The 19,069-nt window shown below is 48.3% G+C and overlaps 1 protein-coding gene across 3 annotated transcripts in view; it reads right to left on the reverse strand.

Annotated features, from left to right (window-relative positions):
• Positions 1-780: 780 nt before the first annotated feature.
• The window catches only part of PPP2R2D (protein phosphatase 2 regulatory subunit Bdelta), a 46,417-nt gene continuing 28,128 nt past the window's right edge, over positions 781-19,069 (reverse strand). For 2 of the 3 annotated variants that reach the window (XM_036735735.1, XM_036735733.1), the window contains exons 5-10: positions 18,611-18,723; positions 12,674-12,851; positions 5,694-5,858; positions 3,432-3,601; positions 3,262-3,353; positions 1,748-2,610 (exon numbers count right to left, since the gene is read on the reverse strand). In XM_036735735.1, coding sequence (XP_036591630.1) covers positions 2,331-2,610; positions 3,262-3,353; positions 3,432-3,601; positions 5,694-5,858; positions 12,674-12,851; positions 18,611-18,723 — 998 coding nt within the window. In that variant the 3' untranslated portion in view covers positions 1,748-2,330. Of the gene's footprint in view, positions 2,611-3,261; positions 3,354-3,431; positions 3,602-5,693; positions 5,859-12,673; positions 12,852-18,610; positions 18,724-19,069 lie in introns of all 3 variants that reach the window. The other variant, XM_036735734.1, reaches the window with a different exon arrangement.

Raw genomic sequence — 19,069 nt, forward strand, 5'->3', positions numbered from 1 at the left:
CTCCTTCCAATGTGTTTTCTGCACACATCGGAGCATCCAAGCACACTCGAAGGCCAAAGAGGAAGCCACTCAGATTCCACCCAGGTGGCAGTGGATGAAGGACATGGCCAAAAGGACCATCTAATTCAACAGGAAAACCAACCAATCATTACTAACCACTAAGACTCATGCGCAGGGGAAAAATAAATCTTTTCCCAAAAGTCTCCAGGGGAAAGGAACAAATCATTTCCAAGTACACTAAAATATAAAGTTTGTGTTGAAAGAAAAGAACTTTTGCCCTTGGAACATCCTTGGAACAGGAACTGGGATGAAGGAGCCAGCAAAGGGAGACACCCATGGGGACAAAACTCTTGTCTGTCATTTCTCTAAGACTTCTGCTCTCTAGAATTTTAACAACTTCTGGCACTATGATTCAGGAAGAATGACAATACCCTAATCTGCATCAGGAAGTGGAAAGGCCCAGGCTACACCAGTGTAGTGGAAACCCTGGAAAATACTTCCAAGCTGGAGAGGCTCCCAAGAGGGAAGGGACCTGATGCACAAGTACACACAAAGGTCATCTCTGGGCTTTGAACTGGTGACCTCCAAAATGAACAACCAGACAAAAGACCCACCCACTTCAATGCATGTCCCTCTCTGCTTCCACAAGATGGTAGCAAAGGAATGGGGAAAGGGATTCTCAGAGCTTGTAAGAGCCTGCCTCGAGGTCAGAAAGAGCTGGGTTCAAGTCCTTCCTGTTTTAAATAAAATATGGAAAAATGTCCAAATACACAGTGAAGATTCAGTTAAACATTTAAAATTTATTAAACTTTTTGATCAAAATAGTTGAACAAGTATATACAATCCCATTGTGTTAGCACTGGAGTGTTAGAACAGGGTGGGCCGCTGCTTCCTTGCCCTACCCCTGTACCCTTGGACTTGCAAATGGTGTCACAACCAGGAGATTTGGGTGGGAAGTACTTCTTTTAGACTCCCGATTCATTCACAGTTTAAGGGGGGTTCTATGGACAGATCTAGCAACCCAAAATGAGGTCCACGAGACACACTTTCATTTGGACCACGAGCAGAATTCGGAGCTCCTGCCCATGACAGGGGAGGCACCAAGACACGATTCTGGTTTATTCTGTAATCCCCTGGCAGTAGTATTTCCATAGTGCCCATCACCCATGGACTTTTATACTTGGGATATCCTGATTCCTCATGTCAAATATTTTACTCTGCTAATAAAATCTTTACGAATTCATACTGACAGTTTGGCATAACAAATTCTATATGCTGGCTTGAATTGCAATATGAAATTCAGCATGCAGTAACTTTACCAATATTTTAAACAGTATATCCCTCCCCTCCCACCCCCACATACTAAAAAAAGTTTAAAAATTGAAAAAAAAAAAAAAAAAAACCAAAACCCAGTGAACATCAGGTATCCCAACTGCGGCAAATCTGAGGCAGATTGAAAACCAGCTAATATTATTCGTATTAGTGCAGCAGCAACTCTGGTCATCATCGGCCGACAGCGGCTCTCTCCTCCTCAGCTCCTTGCTGCCAGACAACCTACCACACCCTAGCGCGATGCCATCCAATCACAACAACACAAACCCATGGCCTCACGGTGATGGGGAGAGCACTGCACACAGCACTGTTCTGTCAATGATTCAGGACAAAAACCGGTCATAGCTTCCCATCAGGATAGCTTTGCACAATTTCAAATAGTGCAATACAAGAAAATAAAAAGACTGATTCATACTTCCAGATTTAAAAACACTTTTTATAGGTTCTTATTTTTATTAAGTGGTTACACCAGAAGGTGTGGTTAAATACAGTGGGAGAGTAAATACACATGAAAAACCTGCTGCCGGACCCAACTCAAGCCCTACCTAAGCATCCAATGGTAAAACCACCTAGACCCGGACGAACGCCAGAGAAGGAATGCTCGTATCGTCATAAAGCACAACATATGTTCTGAAAGGCCCAAATATTACAGCAGAGAGAAAGAAGAGAGAGCAAGAGAAAAAGAAAGAGCTTTGACAACTTTCCTCTTGAGTGCTGGATTTTTGGTCTATAAACTGGAAAGAAAGGCTCAGACTGAAATAAAGACATTTGTTCTGAATAAAGGCCTTTATTGAGCACCGTCCACCAGCCTTGCTTCTCGTGTTCTTCCCAACCCCCTGAACCCAAACCAGGCCAGCTTCTTTCCTTTACCTGTCGAGGGACATGAGTGCATCAGTGTTCTTCATGGAAAGGACGGGAATGTCTTTTCTTTGAACAGAAAAGCAATCGGGTTTCCCAAGGCAGGAGTGAGTCAATGTCCCCAGAGGAGCCGAGTGTCTCTAGTTGACTTTGTCCTGGAATATGTACAAGTTGTTGGTGGCTGCAACAGCAATGATGTTCTCCAGGGGGTGCCACGCTGTGTGCAAGATCTTTTTGTTAAAGTCCAGACTGTCCACGCTGATCTCGTCTTTCTTCCTCTTGCCCCCAGTGCACACTTTCCGGGGCTTTAAGATGGCGCGTGGTTTGCTGCTTTCTCTTGATGCTTCCAAAGTCACGTCCCTCCGCGTGCTTCTGTCAAACATTCTGAAGAAGTTGTTGTACGACCCGGTCATAAGGGCACTGTGTTTGGGCAAAAGAAAGGGAGATTCTTCTAAGTCATCAAACAGCCTAGCAGAGACTCCCCAGGCCTCTGAGCCATGCCCTGATGCACACAGAGTCCCCAAAGGGGCCCCTTCAGGAAATCCTATCCTAAAATCCTATTGAGGGGCATGGGGGACATTAGCACCACAGACTACTTTGTATATAGTATTTGACCTCTTCAGTGACTAGTCAGGCAATGCTGTTAACATGTACGATGATTAAGTCCTTGGGAGGCAGCACAGGGGAGGAAACAGGACCTGAGATTGACCCCCGACCCATCCCGGTGGGGGGACCCCAACAAGGTCACCTTCCCCTCACTGCTCTTGGGGCTTCTCCCAGACCAGGGGCTTTCCTCTTCTGGCAGTCCCATCCCAACCAGACCCAGTCAGGGCCCTGCCCCACGGAGAGGAGAGGGGGACGAACCACAAGGTGCAGGTGCTTTGTAGGCTGTCTGTACCCTCTCCAAGGGTATCCTTCTAAAGGGACCGTCCCCACCTGGGCCTAGCCAGCCCCAGCCCCGCAACAGGGCCAAGAAGATCCAGCAGAACTGAGTCGAAGCAGGCGACCTCCTAGAGAGGTCAAAGATCCCCATGTTTGCCGGCTTCCCCCTGGATGCTCTGCCCAACTTACCCATCAGAGCCATTCCAGCAGCACTCAAACTTGTCAAAGATGCAGTCATTCTCATAGAGAGAACAAAGCTTGCTCCGGAGATATTCATGAACCTGAAAACGAGAGCACGTCCCATGTGACAACACCGGACTCTTACAGAAGGGGAAGCCTGCATAAACCCTACTGCTTACCTGATACGTCTCCACAGGCCTGGTTTCCATGTTGAGATCCCACACTTTAACTGAAAGATAGTCTCTTGTCATCATGTATCGGCCACTGTGGCTAAACTTTACGTCAGATATTGATGAAATGATTTCTGAAAAGAACGACCTACTGCTGGGATCTTCAGGCTCCTCAAAAACTGGAAATGGAAACAGCAAAGAGCTTTTAGTGCCCACTCTGTGCAATCAGGAGAGGCTGCAGAAGGCCAGCTCTTTCCCAAGGACCCCTTCAGGGGATGCCATCGGCGAGCATCTGGGCTAGAGTTGTGTGGTCAAGGTCAACTGGTGGGTTTGTTTGCTTTCTACTATTTACTTTAGGCAGCTGTCACACGAGTAAATAAAAATGTTGGAATTTAAAACTCTTCGGCTCCTCTAGGGGGCATCCAGGCCCCTACTGCCCCTTTCACATCCAAACACAGAGAATTACTAGAACATCAGACTCGTAATTCCCCGCCCCTCTTCCCCCCTCCACCCCCCCCCCGAAGATGGACGAGCAGATCCCTCGATGAAGAGTCTGTGGTCCTTGGTGAATGCGTCTGAGCACTGGGCAAGATTAGCAAAGAATCTATGATTCTTCACTTAGGGAACCTGGTTAAGACTTAGTAGGGAAGTCTGAGGAAGGGGGTGAAGACATACAGACTCACTCAACTGCCCAGAATCAGAGGGCCAAGATAAACGTCCAAGGCTGAATGTGAGCCTGGCCTATCTGGACTGTATGTCTGGCATTCTAAACCCTGGGCTGCTCTGCATATATGGCCTCAGTACAAAAGGCCAATGAAAAACTGCGATTCAAAACCAGGGCCACTGGCCTTTCCCCACATGCCTCCAAATACTTCTTTGACCTCATCTATTGGCAGACGTTTGACTGGGGTGTCAGAGGGCATTTGGACACCTGCCGATTGCAGATGTGCTCAAGCCAAAGGCTGTGAGAAAGATTCTGTAGTTTTCCTGTCACTAATGACTTGTTGAGATCATGAAATCATGTTCTTCCCCAAAATTCTAAAGTTTCTTTCAGGTGGGAAGAACCTTAGCCTGGCTGCCCACCACCCACAGAATGCTGCACAGTAGTGAACACAAAAGAATGCAAATCTGAAATGGGTCTCTCCTTGGATGCTCAATACACTGACTGCTCGGGCTGATGATTTCAGCAGCCTCATTTAGGACTCTACCCCCTTCGCCCCACCCTGAATTCTAAGTTAGTTCTTAAGTTTCAAAAACAAATCCAGATACATTTAAGCACTCCAAGGCCTCATTTACTTTCCAAACAGTTTGAGCCAAGATTGTCCTAGCTGGGTGCCCATTTGGGTGGACAACAGCGCTTCTGGGAGGTGACACTCACAATTCATTTACAAATGGTATTTTCTCTTGTAGACAGAGACTAATAGTCGTTTAGTCATTACTGAATTATTACATCTTAGGTTCAATTATGACCCCGAAAGACAAAAATTGGGGGCCAAAAAGGGGTCACTGACAGATGACATTTGGGAACCTGGCAATAATCACATCTAATTCTGTCCCCATATATGTAATACATTCCATAGAAAATGGAGGCCATTTCCTCATGCGTCACTAGTTTTAGAAATCAAATGATTCTCCCTTAATAGCTCATTTAACAAAGGTATTTTAGCCCACCAATACCAATAAGGTGCCAAGAATACAGTTTTGTTGCATATATTTCTTTTGGTTTCCTAAAAAAGAGGGCCTCATTATTTATAGCTAAAAACCAATCTTGATTTTTCCAGCCAGGGCTTCATCTAATTCAATGGCTCAACACATCAGTGGTTCATTTAAATATCAAAATGAACAGAACTCAATTTGGTAGCTTAAAATGGTCACACATGAAAGAATTCTGGCAACTTGACCCCACTTCCTAAGATATTAAGGTAGAGGTCAACAAATGACCTTAACCTGGCCCCAGTTCTCAGACATCTCTGATTAAGCACAAGATTCTGGGCAGAAGTCTAGGCTCAGTCATGCTCAAAGCCTTCACCCCACCAATTCATATGTATTAAGGACAGAGATGACCCAAAAGTCAGTGGCTCATGCTGTATTTGTGAGGACAAGTGGCCCAGAACTCAACAATGAACCATAATCTCAGCTAAATGACCAGCCCCCTCCCAGCCACACTAGCTCTGTGAGTAAGTGGGGCCTTCCCTGCATTCAGCCTATCATGCTAACAAAAGAGAGTACTCCCGATCTCTGAATCTAGGAAGGAAAAAGGTGGCAACTTACACTTGGAATGCCTATCACACAAGGCTGAGGAGCGCATATCACACAGTCTGATGGTTCCTTTGCTGCTGCTGTACACCAACACATTGCACTGATGGGGGTGGAATTCTGCAGCAGTGATCACTTCGGTCAATTCCTCCATGTTCATGGGCTTAATATCTACAATGTCTGCAAGTGTGTGGTTAAGGCAAACAGCAGTCATGTTTTGGATGGTCATTAGGTAATCAATCATTCAACTAGAAATCACTGCTACGCATGAGGCAGCCATCGCAAAAGCCCACCACGCCCATCCTTCTACAAGCAGCCGCTTGCCAGCCCTTGCCCTCCTCAGGGCGCTACCACAAGTCTCATCTGGAAGAGCTTGGACGCAGAGAAGGCACACACCCGCACAGAGGCAAAGCTTCCCTCTTGCCGTACAGAGTTTCTGATCCCAGGAAAATGAACAGCCCATTTGTCTTGACTCCTTTCAGCCTCATCAGATGCAAGCTGAGAGAGGGAGAAATAGCTACGGCCTTACCAGGTGACAACTAGGAAGGAAGCCTCAGGGCTAGGAGCTGGCAGCCTGGCAGTTTTTCACATGGCACGCGGCCAAGCAAGAATGGTGGTGGAGGGGAAGGGTTTGCCAAGTAAGAAACAGGACCCAACAAAAGGCAAAGTCAGTGACTCTAGATGTAGATGGAGTGAGGATGGCTAGACAAAGGGCTTCTGGCACAAAGTAAGCTGGTAACGGAATTCCTTCAAAATACACTTTCTGCTCCAAAAAGGAACTGTCAACTTCCAAGAGTCCTAACACTAGGCTGATGGCCCAGGCCCTCATGAACCAGCCAGAATTGGGCTCCAGCCTTTTCTTTGTATCTCCTGGCTCTGGGGCCTCGGCCGAGTCCCTAAGCCTCTTGATGCCCTAGGAGCGGGGGCACAGAAAGAAGATGCTGAAGACAGATAGGCCCCTTTCCTGTCCCCACAGAGTGGATTATCAGATATAGGAATACAGCTCCCACAAAAACAGCTACAATAAAACAAAGATACCAAGGGGCTGAGATCGGCACAGTGTTAGGTGAGGCCCCAGGGGTGCAAGGGGCACCACTGACAGTAAGAGACAAACCAGGGAAAGCTGCATGGAACTGCCAGTTGAATTTGGCTTTAAAGGAGGTGCAGGAATTCATCAACAGGGACGACATGCCCAGGCTGTCAGCTGGATATGATGGCAGCAGAGCCCTGCGGTGTCAACAGAAGGAAAAGCAGTCTCTAAGAAGACTGTCCAAGCTACCGATGTAGCCTTAGTCCCCTCAGAGCTTCAGCACCCCAGCAAACTGGACAATCTTTCCTCTACATTCCCCTCTTTCAAATTCCCTGCTTCTAAGTCATTTGTTTCCTTCTGGTTTTTCAGCTTTGCCATCTGGACATTATCCTGGACCTGCGCCCCCCGCCCCCCGCCAGTCGCTCATGCTCCCCAGATCCCAGCAGCTGCCAGAGCGGATAATTCCTGTCTTCACTCCTATCTTAGGTCAGACCCTCCTCACCAACAGTCTAGTGCCTGGGTCACAGGGGACACCCGTGAAGGAAGGAGCAGGCAAGCTACAGATGGAGAACAGCCTTAACCCTTTAAAGGGGATTGAATTTGACTCAGAATGCCCAGGGGAGCCCCAAGAGGAGTCAGAGCTAAGGAGGGGCAAGGTGAAGTGGCAATCGGAGAGATGATGGGCTTAAGTCACTGAACAGCTGGGTGGAACAGAGGCAGGAATGCGTGAGTTTGGATTCTGCCTCAAATACCAGATGGGTGACCAAGGAAGCCACACAACCTGTCAGCCTGTTATGGGGCCGGCCCCTACCTGCCCAGAGTTACTGTAAAGACCAAGTGACATCTGCAGGGTTTTGCAAACATTAAAACTCCACACCCCTGCTGTTATTAGTACTGGTATCACAATTAATGTTGTGGAGGCAAGAACAAGAAGATGTGGTTTCCAGGTGAGAGGTGAACAGAAGTGGAAGAATAAACTCTTGTTGGAGCCACAGATAAACAGGGAAGTCAGGGAGGGGAGCACGTGTGTGTGTGCATGAATGTGTGTGTGCATCTGTGTGCATGTGCATGGATGTGTGTCCGTCCTAACCCATAAAATGTTGGAGTCCCACTTTGTGGTTAATTCAGGTTTGGCTCATGGGACACCAAGGCAGAGACAGTCAGCCAGACTGCAGGGCTGGAGTCTAGGGAAGAGGTGAAGGTCTACTTGGGGGTGAGTGTGGCAAGCTGGGAGAATCGCTGAGTGCCAAGGCCAGGTGGCAAAGACAGAATTTTGGAGGAAATTCCAAATTCCTCAGATCAGGAAAGCGGTAGAAGGCCAGAGAAAATCTGGGGAGGGAGGGGAGGGAAATTTCAAAAGTCAGAGAAAAGAAGATTCCAAGGAAGGAGATGTTGCCAAGAGGTCGAGGAGGCCTGAAAAGAAAGCTGCTGGACACCATTTGTGAGGGCAGAAGCCAAGTGACTGGGAAGAGGCCAAGAAGAGCATGGGTGGTGGGAAGGGGGAGGCTTTGGAGGCAGAGAACTTGGCCAGAGGTAGGTATACGGGGAAAGGGGAGACAGAACCTACTGGAGACCTGAGCATGGGGCTGGGAAGGCAGAAATCCCATGCCGAGGGACACCCAGATTCATGCAGACAGGCTTCAGCTGTGTACCTGGAATGTGGAAGGAGAGGCCAGGTCCTGTGAGCTGGGGATCCCTGCTCTCAAGAGCTTGGTTTCAAAAGAACACTTAGGAGTTGGCAGAGACTGTGTATGGAGGTTACTGGGCCAGTCTCACCATTTTATGCATGATGAAACCAAATACCAAAGAAGGAAGAAGCCCTGCCCATGGTCACATGGCTAAAGGTACATCTGGAAAATTAGGCTCATTGACTGAGGCTGAAGGAAAAGAGGGAAGGCAAGAAATTGCAGGATCCAGTTGGGAGAGCCCCAGGAGTGGGAAATGAAGGTGAGGCAAGGGGACATTTGGGGGCTCCACACCCATCCTGACACTGGTCTTTGCCTCCAATTGCTGTAGAGCAGCAGGTCAGAGCCCAAGGGCTAGAAGGGACCACTCCAGCCTCTTGTCCAAACTATACTCCGAAAGATTCCCTGCAGTTATCACACACCTAACAAGGGGTCATCCAGCCTCAGGATGGTCCACTCCATGGGGCAGCTCCTTCCCGTGGCTATTGCTCTGCCCTCTGGGGCCGAAGAGAGCCAAGATGGACCTTTCTTCCGCAGGCCAGGCCTGTGACTTCCTGCCTCAGTCCTCTCTTCTACAAGTGAAAGGTGCCTGGCTCCTTCTACTGACCCTCGTGTGGCAGTGCTGGGGCCTCCTCTGAACGCTCCAAAGCCCAGAACAGAAAAAGATTGCCAATGAGCAGGGAAAGACACCCAAGGTCACCAGAATTGTCAGCATCTGACAAGGCTAACAATGCAAAGTTTATACAGCACTTATTGGCTGGCACCTCATTCTATTTCCCAAAAGAATTACGGGAAGAATGTCTTTTTACCACCCATTTTAGAGAGGAGGTCTCTGAGCAAGTCATTTGCCTAGGGACAGGTAAGATTTGAAACCAAGTCTTTGTTACTCCAGTTGTCCTAAGGGCTTCTGGTGAGTTCTGAGAGTATCAGGTCGTGGCTGACAAATGAGATAGTCACCAAAGCGAACAGAGCTGCACTGGGTTTGATGCCTCTCTGGGCCTCAATCAGGCTCATCATCCGTAACAGGCAGAGGCTGGACTCCACGGCCCCCATGGTCATCCCTCTCTATCTAGGATCCCATGAGATGCCCAGACAAACTATGCATGGCTGTGGCCAGAACAACTCTGCAGCCAGCCCGTAACGATACTGCTCACGCTCAAGACCAATTAGTGAGGGGATAAACTGCAGGGATGCCCTTGGACTCCAAAGGAAGTTTCCACCATCTCCTCCCGGGGTACGATGATCACAGATATGGCCAGACTGGTCCTGAGGGACTCACAGAGTTCACTCATAATCCCGCTCATGCACCAAGCACGGTCAGAACTAAAACCTGGCCCTCCTCATTGCCGAACTGTTAAGCTTGGTGCTGAGAGATCTAGCCCTGGGCTGATGAAAGCTTCTTCTCTGAGGACAATTGATGCCCTGGGTGTGTCCATTACTCAACAGTCCCTAACCTTTCTTCTTGCCTGATCCAGGCAGGACAGCTGGGCAGCGGGTTCTCTCTGAGGAGGGGTCCTTGAGTGCTGGGGTAGGGGCAAATTTTCCAACCGCAGTCTCTGTAGTGGAGAGCCTCCTGATTGGGCTGACTGGCTGAAGCCAATGGCACACCGTTCTCCTTGTCCTTTGGCAGTGGGAACAACGCTAAGATAACACATTCCCAATGTGGATTTAGGACCCACCGTGGGGAAAGCCTGTGCTTGAGATGGAGGGGCAGCCAAAGAGCACAAAGAATTAAGAAGTCCACCACCAGCTAAGGCCACAAGTGCCCACAGAGGGCAGGGGAGGGAGAGGAGAACCAGCGCATGGATGTCATGGCTGGCTCTGGGGCTGACCATCTCTGAGCCCATGGGAGGGCCTCCCTTCACTCTTCAGGGTGACCAACCCTTGACTGCACATATTTTGCTCCTGAGGTCAGGGGGAGGACAATATCTCCAGTATTTGAAGCAGGACCAGAAGACTAGGATGGGATAGTTGGAGGGGAAGGGAAGGGAGGCAGAAAACACTCAGCCTGTGCAAGTAGGCAGAGCAGACCCACATGGCTGGCGCAACTGTAGAGGCCTACCTGGAGTGTGGGCCCTGATGCTGCTGCCTCCTGCATGGGGCACACAAGCCAGAGAAAAAGGATGGAAGCTTGGGATGAAAGTCAGGTACTATCCTACCTGACAAAGTGGGGGATCAGAGGGTATCTTTGAGGGGCAGAAGATGAGCAGGGAACAACTCCAGGGACAGAACCTGGGAGAGACCCTGATGGAGACAGATCAGCACTAGTGACGGGGGCAGGGCCAGAGGTCGCTGGCAACCTTCCACTGCCCTGCATATATCTCCCTGAAGCCAATTCCTAGGGAATGTCAGCAGGAGGGAGGTACAGATGAGGAAACTGAGGCCTGCAGAGACTCCACACAACTAGATCTTTGTCACATAGCTAGTGAAGTATCAGAGAGACAGTGCTTCCTTCCTCTGGCTGACCGCTAGCTGCCCCGAGCATTTAGTAAGCACCTACTGGGTGCTGGGCAATCTAGATAGCAAGGGGCTGCCCAGGGTCACCCAGCTCCTAGTGTCTGGCTCAGAATCGGGCCTCAAGTCTGCCCGAGCCAAGCTCTTCACTGTCTCCACTGGGTCATGTCCAGGCCAGACTTCTCACTGAAGCAGGTAGATGAAAGAGGAAAAGGAAAGAGGACACCAGGGGCCAGCAGGAGCAGTAATTACTCACTGAGCTTGGCAACTATGTCACCAAGGGCAGATGCTCCATGTAACCTCAGGCAGATGGCAGTTTTATACATAGTATCTGTTCTAGGCACATTCTGCATTAGGCAGCTGGGGAAGAGCTGACGTCAAGTCTGACTCCACATGTGTGAGTTGGGTAAGCCGGCCTGTTTACTCATCTACCCCTTCCTCCCAGCGTTGTTGGGAGGATCCACTGGGATGGCCTCTAAAGGGCTCCATTAGTCCAGGGCCTTCCGGGCACAAAGCAAGCACTCTAAGTGCTTTCTCCTTTCCTTGCTATGGCAATACTCTCCTATTGGGCCTTACCACCTCTGGGCACTCCCCAGTCCTCCCCACACGCTGACTGAGCCCTTTTCCTAAAGTGTGGCTCATCAGGTCGCCCCACTATTCAGGAAATTCCAGGGTCAAATACAAACTCCTCCATGTGGCATGGCACTGATAGCTCCTACCGGGCCCAAACCATCCTTTCAGGCTGCTGTGTGTTTGGGCCAAATGGGCCTTGTCTGTTCTCCCATAGTGCTCCCTTTCCCTGCCTAGCCCTGGATAGCCCCACGCTTATGATGCTCTTCTCTATCTCGGGGGGGGGGGGGGGTCCCCTCAGAATTTCTGATCCCCTTGCAGATGCTGCCCAAGGGCCCCCTTAGGCCAGCAGCCTTCCCCACTCTGGAGGTGTTGCCTCTTTGTATACAAACAGCCTGCCTTGATACAGGGTGGAAGCTCCTAGACGGCAGGACTATCTCATTATCATCTGTACCCCTAGCATTTAGCCCAGCACACGATAAGGGTTAAACACATGCTTACTGATGAATGTAACAAAAGTATTCTGTCAGAGATTACCTACTCTAAGACTGTCAAAACACAAACAAAATGAAATTGTAAATGCTAGCACCATTACTAAATTTTAGAAAGTACAAGGGTCGCAGTTCTCTTTAAAGGATTTTGTGTGCTTAGGGATATGGACTAGCTCTGGTGACTCCACGGGCAAGAGAACTCCCAGATGAGGGAAATCCCTCTACCAAAACAGGCTGGCACCTTTTCTGACCCAGAATCTTAGAATGGTCTGAAATCAAATGATCTGCCCTAGGCCACAGGCTGGATCTGAACCCAGTTACTGCTGTCATTGAGCTAACAGGGGCACTCAGAGCAACAGGATGTTACCACGAACCATCGCTGCTGGGCGATAACATGAGCACTCACCTTCCTGGCCTGGCACTAAGTACTGGGGAGCCAGAGCCAGCCAGACTAAACACTGCTGCACTGGTCCAATCTGGACACAGCTGGGAAGGCCTGGATATGTACAGAACTTTTTTATTGGGGGGGGGGGCAGGGCACAAAATAACTAAGGAATTCCTGTATGAGTCAAGATTCATCGGTTTTTTCCTCTCCTTAATGGAGTTTAAACCTTCTATCCACCTACAGCTCTTAGGCCCCAAGTCCAATTCAAACATCTGTTGAGTGATTCCTATGTGCCAAGGACTATGCTACTTGCTAACTGCCGACCCTCCAGCAGCAAAAGGGTTCAACTCTACTATTAGCAGAGCACACAAGAAGGATACTAAAGCTTCTATCTGTGATTTCTAGATGCCACAGGTTGATCCTCAGGTCATCAGCAGAGAGGTATGTTTCATGGTCACTGTTGACAGAGATGGAGTTGATGTGATAGGTGTGGGCATTGGCAAATATCCTTCGAGGACTTGCTTCTACCATCAGGTCCATGGGCTTCAATATGGGAACCTACAATACAAAGACAAAGCCCAGTCATCAGAGGTGTGAAACAAGGCAGCGTGCAGAAATGTACGAAAATGGCCGAGAAAACATCCGCATGCACAAAACAGGCAACAGACTGTGGCAGAGAGCTGAGGCTCAAGATATTCCCAGAAATGGTACCTATAGAGTGCCATCTGGCATCTTGTTTCTAGTCTGCAAACAATGATACAGGACTGTTGGGGATGGGGAGGAAACAGGCCCATGAACGAGGCCCCAGTTTAGCCCTGTAACTTAACTGACCCCATGGATCTGTCTCCTGACTCAATGTCTCAACCTCTTGCTGAAGGAAGGGGCTAATGGGGTACCAATTGAAGAGCCATCTCTACTGTCCTATCCAGGAGATGACCCTTGCATTTCCAAGCTTGCTGGCACAGCCTGGAGGAAGGAGAGGAAGTACAAGGATCTCCATCCTGTTACCCTTCATCATCATCAGCTTTACCTCAGGATAAAAGAGACAGAACCCAAGGTGAAGAGTCTAAAGTAGTATCAAAACCAATCAAGTCCAAATGCACATTTAAAAAGAAGAAGAAGGCGGCATCAGCAGGGCAAGAAGCAGCAAGGGCTTCTTTGTGAAAATCTCCAATTGTTCCTGGGCAGGGCACCAATGAACTAAAGGCAGAAGGATGGCCTAGCCATGGGCACTGTCCAAAGACGCACTGAGCAGGTTTGCAATGCCCAGGTTTTTCTTCTAGAAGGATTCAACCAAAGGCAAGCATACAGGAGTCAGTGAGGCAGGGATGCCGGTAGAGCCATTACAAAGTAAGGGACGCCGCTTCTTCTCCAGCAGCCAGCTGCATCATCAGTATTTATAAATACTGTATCTTTAAGTTACTTTCACTGATTAAACCAAGCATCTTAGAATCAAGTCTTTGACCTAAGTCAAATCAAGAGCCATGGATGAAGTGCTTACTGCGTGCCAGATGTTATTTATACAACATTAATAATAAGCAGGCAGAGAGGCTATGAGTGTCTTATACGACGGAGAGAAGAGAGACTAAATCAGGCCCACAGGATGGGTGGTTAGGGGCCAAGAACAGCACACAAGGAACTAAGGAGCTCACCAAATCTTCAGGTAACGTTCAGGACCCTCCTGGTCTCGTTTGAGTACGGTGATGCTTGGATTATTAGCACAAACAGAAGCGAACACTAAACTGGAGGTTTCTAAAAGGCACACTTGTAGTTTTCTAGTTATCTTGAGAAGCATAGGCTGCAAATGTAACAACTTGTTTCTTTAAATTTCTTTCTGCCTTAGTTAAGGAAAACGAGGGTTAAAAGATGATTATCAAGCTAAATGATAATAAAGCCCTTCTCCCTCCTCCAGTTCCCTAAATACAAACATCAACAGGTCGAAGTATGCGTGTGCGCCCGCGCATGAGCGCACGCAGGTGGACATGCATGGCCTGGAAGGACAGTAAGAAGGCAGGGCTGAGTGACAGAGAATCCTCTATATGTGGCACACAGTATGCTATGGATGGAGGACGCGTGCTCTAGGCCATATCGGGGCAAAGCTCTGTGCTCTGAATCTACCGGAGCACAGCAGAGTCTGAAGAGGTTAAACCAACCAAAATCATTGGTGAGGAAGATCCATTTGAGTCTCTTTCTTGAAGAAAATCCAGGCTGAATACCTTTAACAGCCACACTGTCAGGTCCCTTATCTTCCTGCTTCACTGGAAATTCTGCCCTTTGATGGGTCTAAGAGTGTTGACTCTCACACAGCCTTAGGACGGCAAAACTCTGATCCATTATGATCTGGAGAGAACTCCCTGCATGAACCAACTCTTTCAGGTTGAGGGGTCATCCTCACCCCATGGCTTCACCGCTGATTTCTCTACTTCCCTCAAGTGGTTTTCTTTCATCTAAATCCATCTATAGGACAGACCCTGGGGGAGAAGGAAGTGCAAAGCAGGGCCTGCTATGAATTATTTATAAAGAAGGTCAGTACCTGCCCTCTCATTTTCTGCATCCAGACAATCAGAGGGGTGGAGACCACTTGTCCCCAGGTCCTGCCCAACACTAAAATGGGAGGAAACGTGCCAGATGCCCCTCCCCCCCAAACCATAAGAAACACTCCAAGCTTCCTTCTACCTTCTCTTAGCATGGTAATCACCACTTCCTTCCTCCTCTACCCTCATAAACAAAACTAGTAAAAATGAGATGGTTTCTTAATATAAACAAAGGAATTTGGGCTCATTAGCTGGAAAGATATGAAGGTCCATGCTGTCTTCTCCTAGTCACTTATTATATACCAAAACACCCAGAACCTTGAAACACCAGTTACAGTTTTGGGCAGGTGGGCTCAGCTGCATCTGCCCACGTCCCTGGTTTCTCGGATGCTTCCCCAGCACTTAAGGAATGCTTGTCCAACTGAATTAGAGCATGAACCCCAGGATTCGAGAGTCATCTCCTGCTAAACATTGGACAGTGTTTTCCCTAAGCTGCAGGTTCCAGGACAGCCACATACTGCTGCTATGACCCCGAGTGAGTCTCTTCATCCTTCCATGACCCTGTGGTCCCAGCTCAAAAAGCAAGACTCCAGGACAGACAGTGAACACGACATTCCATTCACTATTCTGTTGGCTTGAACAGAAGAAAAAAGGCGCAAAGCCCATTTCAAAATAAAAACAAGAAAATTGTCCAAAAAAAGGAAAAAGCCTCTGTTGAGCACTTGATATGGCCATGTGCTGAGCAACCAAACAGAAAAGGAAGCCAGCCCCTGCCTTCGAGGAAGGAAGCAAAGGAGCATTTATTAAGCCCTCACTGTGTGACTGGAGTGGAATGTGCATTAATTCATCAGGGTCTGGCCTGAAGCTGCCCCAGCTACTTCAAAAGGCTTTCTAAAGTAAACAGTGGTGTCAACAAGATGTCAAAAGGGATATGTAACCTGATGAGAAAGAAATTTTTTGAGCACAAAAACTGTGCTAATTAAACTCAAAATGTGGAACAAAAAGCCTATCCGCAGGAAATGCTACCACCTAACAGATATCCTTGGGTGAAGGCAGCACCTACCAAATCACAAATTTCTGGGGCGCCCCATGCCCCATTCAAGATGTCTTGTTTAATGACCATACTTAGTGGCCATGGTCCAGATCAATCCCTCATCCCTTTAAAAAATGGAGGAAGGAGACATGAAGAGATGGATTTCCCTACCAAGTCCAAGACAAGTCTGCTCACTAGAGCATGCAGATGCTCACTGAAGTCTGGAATACACTTGGCCCACCTGAGCCACCTGGGGCAGGAGGTAGGGGTAGCAAAGACCGCATCCTGATTCTTTCCAGTTGCCCTTCGGATGCTATGAGAACTATCTGGAGAACTGGCCTGTGGTAGGGAGATGTGAAGTATGCTTGGCCCCAGAAGACAAAACTAGGAAAAACTAAGGACAAGATGCCAGGAGTAAAAGGCCTGTCTTTCTGAGCCCTGGAGCTGTGAGCTGTTGGCCAGCAAGGGTCACCCAGGGCTGCTTCAGGACCAAGGGGGGCTCTTCTCACACTAAAAGTCTTTAAGCAAAGGTGGAACAAGACTCTTATTTGGGTGGGGTGGGGCTGGACGGCCTCTAGGGGAAGCTTCCACCCTGGAATCCTGAGATCTCTCCAGGGCTTCTTCACTGAAGGAAAGGCCTTAAGTTTTGTCTGGACCTTCCTGCCACCTGCGTCTCTGTTCTGGTCAGCTGGTAGGTTAATGCCTTAGAAGCAAGACATACTAGTGGGAATGCTGCAGGCCTTCCTCTAGGCTACCCGGTACAGGGCTCCTCCTGCCTTCCCAGCAGCCTCACTGAAGAGAAGACAAGGAAGAGCAGGCCTGAACAGCCTGGAGTTTCTTCCCAACTTTTAAAACATTCAGGAGACAAACCGTCGAAATCTGCTCGTGCGATGCGTGCGCTTTCGTAGCATCAGTAACTCATTCCACGTAGAAGTGATTTTGACACAGTTACAGATGACGTCTACTCAGTCTCAAAGGACCTACCTCTACAAGCAGTTAAGTCACTGTATAAGTCTTGAAAAAAAAATTCTTTAAAAGTTTACATTAATCCACCCAGAAATCTATTGCAGATCCTTATGTTAGAAATATACTTACATCGTCTAGGAATAAACAACACTTGTTGCGAAGCCAGGAACGTTTTAATTATATTTTAAGTTTATTCGGTCTGAATAAATGGGCATGTGCCCTGAACAGAGCGCAGGAGAGTACAAAGGACTCAGATGGACCCCAGTCCTTTTATTGACCCCCTCTTTGAATCTCCCGCCAGACTCTTCACTGGCTAGATGCAACCCCCTGACTGCCTACCTCATGCCCTCCTCAAATGGCTTGTTTAAGCATGCATGCAAGCCTCTGACCTTTCACCCGACCATCACCTGACTTACATTCTGCTAAAACTGGGGCGGGGAGGGATACTTTCAACTCTGTGGAAACAAAACTGCTTCCCCCACCCTGGGTTTCTTACACTTAGGAACAACTCACACCAGGCCCAACAGTGACCCTCTAACCTAGAGCAGAAAACCTCTGTCGACAGAAGCCTCCCTACTTTCTGGGGCAGTCCCCTTTCACGTACTCTGCCCATCTCCTCCCATGGAGACCCTTTGTGATCTCTTGTGCTGTCCCAAAAGTATTCGCTTTCTCTTCCTGCCTTCTGTTGTCTGTGACTGGGATCAGAATGTCCTCTAGGAGTTCAATGACAAGAAAGGGTCAAACCTGGGAAAGAGTCCAAAGTGGAGGGCAGAGCCCTACAGCAATCCCATCGACTACCCACTTCCTAAATCACCTCCCAGGGCTCAATTCGCTTACAGCACTCTGAGTACGAAGGGATGCCAAAACCGCTGGGTCAACCCAATACCACCCTGTCAATCAGCAAGCTCTTACTAAGCACCAGGCACTGGGGGTAAAAAACAAGAATGAACCAGTCCCATCCCCTGCCCTCCGGCCCCCAGGGGCTCTGAGTCCTCTGTGGATAGATGTCTTTGTTGTGTTTTTTGCATGATGACATGACTTGCAGTTGACTTTGGTTTGAGTGAGGGAGGGTTGTGCAAGGTCACCAGCCTCACTTTCTCTTCCAGAGCCATCTGAGTCTAGTGACTAAATATTCATCAGGATGACTGGAGATGGCCCAGGATGCACTGGGAAACCCTGGCCCTTTTAGGCTAAGGCCTTTTCAGGTACTCACTTAAGAGTAAAGTAATGCCCATTCAGTGAACAGGCCTCTTTAGGAAGTGAGTCAAGGGATGGCCCCTTTAATTTTTTCTAATTAAAGAAAAAAAAAATCAAGCTGGGAGGGGAAGACCCTTAGGGTTGCTGTTCCAAAGAGAAACAGTTACCACTGGCATTCGCTCTAAGCCAGGAGGGCCCAAAATACAGCCATTAAGTGGAGCTTGGGCAGGGACCTATTGTGGTCCAATCTATGGGCTTCAGAGTGAACTTGGTTTAAGGTTTTGTGGGGTCAAGGGGCCACTCCTAGACTCAGATGTCATTTGCACAGATAAGTACAGAGAACATGCAAAACAAGGTCTCATCTGTAGGTCTCCAGCCCCCTATCTCGCCAACAGCTTGGTAGCCTGGTGTTGTCAGCCCACCTTGGGATTCCCTACTTCTCCTTCCCAACACTCACAAATCATCTACCAAGTTCAGCTCATCAGCCTTGAGTTTGAAGTCAGCCTTCTCCTTCTAAGTGGGATAAATGCCATATTGACACATGGAAGGCAAATAGCATTAGAAACACAGTCAGTAAGGAAACATACCCGTAGGGCTGTGATTCTGAAAGGATCTCGGAGTCTCCCATCTTCATCTTTCAGGTTATAACCTTCTGCTTTCTTATCCCGTTCACTTATTTTCCATAATTTAATAGTTTTATCTGGAAACAAAAGGTCTTAGTCTTTACATGCAGACGAGAAACTCACACTGATCACACAGGACTATGAATAGGCTCCTTCAATCACAAACCCAAATGCCAGCAGGGAGTGTCCGTATTTGGGCTACAAGAGGGCTTGGAGAATATGAACCTGCCCTTTCAGGCTAGGCAGTTTGCAATTTCTGCATATGAGGAACCATTAATAAATATATCTAGGACACCCAGTGCTATTCCAATATTTTTATACTGTGACTAATTCCATTATCACCTCCCACTTATCTAATGATTTTCTGTAGGTTTAACTCAGAAACGAGTAGCAGGATGGGATCAAATGAGAAGCGAAGCCAAA

The sequence above is a fragment of the Trichosurus vulpecula genome, chromosome 8 (genome assembly GCF_011100635.1).
Source record: "Trichosurus vulpecula isolate mTriVul1 chromosome 8, mTriVul1.pri, whole genome shotgun sequence".
Classification (NCBI taxonomy): domain Eukaryota; kingdom Metazoa; phylum Chordata; class Mammalia; order Diprotodontia; family Phalangeridae; genus Trichosurus; species Trichosurus vulpecula.